This window comes from Cyclospora cayetanensis, unplaced genomic scaffold (assembly GCF_002999335.1).
Source record: "Cyclospora cayetanensis isolate NF1_C8 unplaced genomic scaffold, CcayRef3 CcayRef3_contig_294, whole genome shotgun sequence".
NCBI classification, from domain to species: Eukaryota; Apicomplexa; class Conoidasida; order Eucoccidiorida; family Eimeriidae; genus Cyclospora; species Cyclospora cayetanensis.
In genome coordinates this window covers 795-7,025 of record NW_020312252.1, presented here as the reverse complement: position 1 = coordinate 7,025, position 6,231 = coordinate 795, and the positions used below count along the sequence as shown (strand labels likewise).

The window sequence follows — 6,231 nt, the reverse complement described above, 5'->3', positions numbered from 1 at the left end:
GTATATATTCCCTTCACCTGCTCAGCACGGGCTTAAGGTTTGCTGGCCGAGCTACACCTTGCCGTATGCGCATCAGTTTGACATACCGGGCTTCTTTGCTGGCGTGAAAAGTCACGATAGCACAAATATACAACGCTATCTGATTCTTATTCACTCCTCACACCCTCTCCGTCCTTTCCAAAGTACACGCTTCCTGGTGAGTCCTGACTTGAGACCGCTGCCGACTCTTCACTTAGTCGGCAATGTCCATTTCAACTTCGTGGCAATCTTCACGCCACTAAGCCATGTTTTTGAAGAGCAAAGATTGAAACTCCGTTTCAATGAGCTACTCTCTCGTTTCTCCCTTGTATAGTGCTCACTTTTCCAGCGGTCTGTCCTGCATACCGGTAGCGTGCTGTCCTCAGCACAGTAATTGACTCTACAAACGGTGTGCCTTTTGTGTAACTTTGCATCAGACGAAAGAGCCTTGCTAAGATAATTCAGGCTGGCCGCGTAGAGCTTCCTCACCATGCAAAGCTCGGCCGACTACCCGGTGGTGCCCATGGGGCGTATGCCGATTAGCAATGCCTTCAACGGGCATCCGAGGAGGCGTATGCCCCACGAAGGAGCAAAGCTAAAAGCGAAGGAAGATGAGAGGAAGAAGCCGACCTTGAAGGAGTTTTGGGGGGTTACTCCGCTCGATATCCTCGGGAACGTTTGCACTGACAACGTACCGACCCCCGTGAGGTTCCTACAGAAATTTATTGGCAGATCCAGTGCTGATGCCACAGAGAATCAAACTCTACAGTCTCAGCGTGAAGCGGTAGAGATGCAAGCACATCAAGAAGCTGAACAGAGTAACCCGCAACAAACGAACGCTTCGCTGCACTCTCGGACAAACGTTTTCTCGCAGCCCCAGCCTCAGCTAGTAGACGCAAGGACAAATCTTGAAAGGTACATGGATATGAAGATGCAAGAAGCAAGAGCCCATATGCAGTTCTGCCCGATGGGTGGGCCGACTTCTCTTTATACTTCGCGTGAGGCCTACCCCAACCGTATGTACAACAGAGTGCCTCCGTTCTGTTCGCCACCTCCGCCTACAGACCCTTCTTATCAAGAGGGCCTAGAAGGCTGTTGGGATGCTCAGGGCACTACTCAGCAACTTAATTCGCAGGACAGCTTACAGACCCCCCCAGCCTACTTTTACCAGCAGCATTACCAACAACATCTGCACCAGCATCAGCAAGGGGAAGAGGTGACCACAGATGCGCATGGGAATACGCCGCCAGCAATGGACAGTCGAGAATCCTCACGACAGGCGCATCTCCCCGAATCCTTGCAGTTTGGTTCGCCCCCAAATTGGTTGCAACACAAGTCGTACATGCCGCAGGTACCCCAGTATTCTCACATGACAGCCCCCGTACCAGGAGCCCCATTCCATCCTGGGTTCAGCTATGCCACAGATTTCAAGTACTACTATAATTACTACCCTGCGGACCAGTATGCAGGAGAAATTGACGGAGGGGATGCCACAGCACAGGAGGAGGCTGTCGCACGAGAGCAGGAGCATGCAGAACAAATAGTCGGTCGGCAGGAATCAAGAGAGCAGTCCACCTTGCAGCCCATCATTACTTCAAAGAGACGCCTAGAATCGGGTAAAGCAGTCCCTCTATAAGGTTTCAAGAACAGGGAAGGCAATTGTTTGCTTACTCATGGCAAAACAAGGGGGAAAGCAAAATAAGAAGTGGGCATCTCATTTGAGTTCCTGAGGCACATGACACCTTAGACAAACTCCCGTTTTAGGTTTTGGGCTAGCCACATTTATCTAGCTGCGTACTTTGGAATTCATCGAAGACAGCGGCTGTTTTACCACCTACTATACGAGAAGTCTTTGGATGCAGCATGCAGCAAAAATGCGACGTTTAGATGCATCGGTTTAATTTCCTAATAAAGCCCTTCTCCGCTTCTTCAGTTCCATCCGCGTCTGAATTATGTCGTTGCCTGCGGAGTCGAATAGGCATTCCGTTTTCCTGGCCTGAGGTTCTGCTACGCCCCATCTGGCAATTTCTGCAGCGAGAGTCAGTGCAAGTTTCAGCTCTGAAGATTACGATGCTGACTGGCTTTTGCTTGCTTTAACGCTTAATTTAAATCTTCTTTAGTGCGACGATAGCTTATTGCCGAATCATTCCCCTCCACTCTCCTAGTCTGACATTGCAACGCCCTTCAAATAGGGCCTTCTTAAAAGTCATAATCAGCGTGCGTCGGTTGTTTTTCTAGTTGTTGCTTTGCCGTTCGTCTAGCTTCATCTGCACTTCCGAAACGTGATTAAGTGGAAGTGTAGGTCTGTGCTAAGCGGTGCGGCGCAGTAGCCGCACTTCTTAAGCGCTAAACTCCCATCCTGCACCTGGAGGACGCACTGCTGGATCAGCGTCGAGAGGTAAACGCGGCAGAGAACGCACTACAGCTCTACGAAAACTGCTAGAGCCTCCTGAAGAAGCCTTTACTGGAACGCGTGAAGAAAAAGAAAGTATCGGCGTAACCCTACGCCCCCAGAGAGCGAAAGCGAACTGGAACCCTCTTCAGCAGCTGATGAAAATAAGCCTTATGACGTTACAAGTTCGTTTTCGGCTTCCGCATGCAAAAAGCCTCCCGCAGTGCAGCCGTCATGTCGACGTGATTGCACGAACAAAACCAAAAAGGCATACGTCTCTATGTGCTGCTATTCCTGCTCCTTCAACAACTGCATGTGGGTGTATAACGGCCAGATCATTGTTCTGATGACACTTGTACTGGCACGTAATGCGGAGCAGTGAACCACCCGTCAGGAACCAACCATCGGTGTAGGCCGTTGGCTGCTACTCTAAATTCAACCGGCTGCACAGGCCACTTGTGATGAGCTTGAGTCCTGCCCTCAAAAAAGCCCTTACGTTCAACACGCCCCGCAGTGGGCCAATGACTAGATACATGCAACGTCCAGGCCGATACCCCGCAAACTTTGACCGGACAGGGCGCTAGACGCTCTGGAGTGTTGCGCCCGTAAGTGTGGAAAGGGAAGCTACACCCACTATACTGATGATGAGAAGAAATAATGCCACGTGATCGAGAATGCGAAGGGTTCAAAACCATTCAAGCATGTTGCTCATTGAAATTCTTGATTTCCTGGTAGTTTCTAGCGCAGTGCCACCCTAATCGATGTCATCGAAAGGCTCTGATTGGTTGGGTTCCGACTCGCTCTCTTCTGAATGATCAAACGACGAAGAAGCATCTGGTTTCAGCATGCTGGCTGCCACAGAGGAAGAGCTTGCTGCTGCTGCTGCCGCTGCTGCTGTTGCTGTTGCTGTCGAAGATTCCTGTGCAACCACCATAGCCTCTCGTGTGAGCAGCCGCGGACCATACTTCTCCAACATACGTTTGCCTTTCGGGGTGAGCGCGGATTCACCTAAATGCGTTTTGATTTCCTGTAGCATAAGACAAGATGCAGTGAATTCCTCCCTGTTGCTCTTGACGCTCAATCCGTTGGGATTGCCGAACTCTTTTGGTACGTATTTTCGGTCCATGAACTTATCAAGGCTCCTGCCGCTAGAAAGTGCCGCAATTTTTTCAGGGGGTATTCCCATGATGCGTGAGGCGATAGCGGGGAGAATAGGAACCAGTATAGAGGGGACGTTCACAATGACCAAGAGCTCAATATGCTTTAAGTAGCGATCTAGGAAAGTCCGCAAAAGGGGCTCATACATGCTTATAAATTTGGTTACCTCGGCGACGGCCTCCAGTAATCGCACTGGATTGAGATTTTGAACAGTTAGCATTTTCCTCACGAAAGTTGCATCTACAATGCGCATATGCTGGCTGACTTTGTAGTGCTCCAGCATAAGATCCAGCAAATGATATTCCACGTACATAAGGGCCGTTGCCTCTTCTACCGTCCGGATCTCATTCATCATGTCGTAGCAGATCAAGCTGCCACTTCTAGAAAAACCGTGGTAGTGGATAGTCAGCGTAGGATGTACCTGTTCGAATAATTGCAGTGCAGCATTCCTGCGTTCTACCGGTATAGGATCGGGTGAATAGTCTCGCCTTGTTTTCGGAGCAACGGACGCCTTCTCCAGGATGACATTCCGCTCGTCAGCGACTCTGCAGAAAACACCGGGTTGCCGCCATAAAAGAACTAGCAGAAGTGTCATCCACCGAGGACGAATTGCTCGGAACACCGATATGTGACTGCGCCCCATCCTATCCGTCTAAATTTATGTAGCCGTCAGGAAATGTGATTTCCAGTAAGCTACGACTCAATCTGTCGCGATTTAGCCAAGCTCCTTCGTGCGATCCCGTGTAGCGCTCCTCGAGAGCTAAAATGGAAGCCGAAATGCTCCTCCGTGCCTTGCTGCCCCATAAACGCTCCAAAAATACGGAGAACGCGATATGAAAATTAGAATGACAGAAGATAGGCCACCAAAATAGCACGGTATTCCAAGACCGGCCCGGCACTGGCACGGAAAAGTGCCCGAAAGTTTCCTTGCCCCGCCTCCTGTATGAAGGGGCAGCGTCTGCCAGGAAAATCTGACACAGTCTATAGCCTCATGAGGCTTTGGAAGAGGAGGTTGTTCAAAATAGGCCAGTAGAATTCCCCTGGCTGCTGCATGCGGTACTGCGCAGTCGCTCCCCAAGGAACGTTTTTTCAGGGGATAGCTGCCTTTGCCCCAGAAAAGCCCGAATAGCTATATGCCCCAAACATAAATTTTTCATCCTCCAGAACTTACAGGGTACATAAAAAAGGCGGAATTCAGGCTCATGGGCCAACAGCATGCAAACTGGAGGGACGCAGGACCCGAGACATCAGCCTGGCGATTATGCAATTAGCGCCAGACCCTTTGTAATTTATGCTTGCACTAATTATAATTCACCTCCACACAGTAATGGTAAATCCTGAGCTACTAAGAAGCATCCTGGAACACCCACCTTTCACCGTATAGCTAGCCTCTTGGTCAAATTCTAAGTTGTACCTTGGCATACTGGATCGCAGCAATTGTACTCGAACAAGATCTACCTACTCTCATTGAAAACCTGCCTTTTTATACATTTTTACCTTGTAAATCAGGTTTAGCTCAAAAATATATGACTGCTTGCTATGGAGGCTTGCAACGGCTTCCTGGGACCAGGGTTGCTCAATGGGTGCAGCTATTCCTACTCCCGCTGTTCTTTCTTATCATCTGTGAATCCTGCCAGATTACAAAAGCTTAAAGGCGTGGCTGGTGCTAGATGCTATAGGGGAATTTTCACAATATTCAGGATCGTTTTCGCGCTCCGCGTAAAGCCCGATCTAAGTTCGCCGGAGGAAGGCAGTTAACACGAACTTGCTCAAAGGTTACTCGGTAACCTATTAAAATCCCTCGCCTTTCTGTGCCCGTGGCTCTCAGAATTTCGGTGTGGAACCAGAAAGAAAGCTAAATTCAGCGTTCACTTGTGGCCCCTGTAGTGAGGCACTGTACTTGAGGCTCAATGCAAACTTCATAGATGATTAATGTGCTTTTTCGGAACTTTCTCCATGCTTCGCCCACCCCTCTCAGTTCCGATAGGACAGAAGAGGGAGAGCTAATGTACGCCTAACTGCCACTTCTAAGCAGTCGAAAAATTCACAGCTAGTTGATGAGGTCCAGCGCACAAGCACACACGTTTGCGGCTGGTTTTATTGAGTTTGCAGTATGGTCCAATAAGTATGCTATAATAACAGACTCACCAATCAATACTAGATTGCTAATTCGTGTTAAACTCAACTAATGCGGTAGAAAGTTCTTAAGAGTAGTGTAGCCGCCCCCGTTACTATAAATATTGCAGCAAAAAAGTGTTGAAGTGTGGTATAGCCCACTCTCTTTTCCCTACCCAGTTTTAAATTACACACCCTAGTAAGCCTTACCTATATCTGGTGATCGACTGCGCGCAAGGCAGCAGAATTTCCCCCCTGTTACCACTTTCACGGCAGATAGAAACGCGAAGCTAGTGCAAATGAGAGAAATGGATGTGTGCAGCAAGCGGTAGAGATATATAGGCAAACAGAAAGACACTTTTACTAGCTAACACGATTGCGGGCGCCCCTTGGCTCGCTGGAGTTGGTGCACTCCATATCTGAGCCTCCTGCTGCGATAAAACAGAATACAAATGAAATATAAAAAGGAAATCAAAATGCACACTAGCTCAGCAGTGAATCCGCGTCTCATGGAGCATCCTCTGCATGCATTCGCACCCCGTGCATGC

General features: G+C 49.1%; 2 protein-coding genes across 2 annotated transcripts; one reads left to right on the top strand and one right to left on the bottom strand.

The window, feature by feature from the left end:
- The first annotated feature begins 508 nt into the window (after nt 1–508).
- Nucleotides 509–1,654, top strand: LOC34622088. The gene has a single exon (XM_022735268.1). It carries the CDS (start codon nt 509–511, stop codon nt 1,652–1,654), a length of 1,146 nt encoding a protein of 381 aa, XP_022592138.1.
- Nucleotides 1,655–2,745: 1,091 nt separating this feature from the next.
- Nucleotides 2,746–4,163, bottom strand: LOC34622087. The gene is made up of 2 exons (XM_026338673.1): nt 3,303–4,163; nt 2,746–2,997 (listed from the first exon to the last, which is right to left on the bottom strand). The coding sequence occupies exons 1-2, from the start codon at nt 4,161–4,163 to the stop codon at nt 2,746–2,748; spliced, it is 1,113 nt and encodes a 370-aa protein (XP_026194458.1).
- Nucleotides 4,164–6,231: the final 2,068 nt, after the last annotated feature.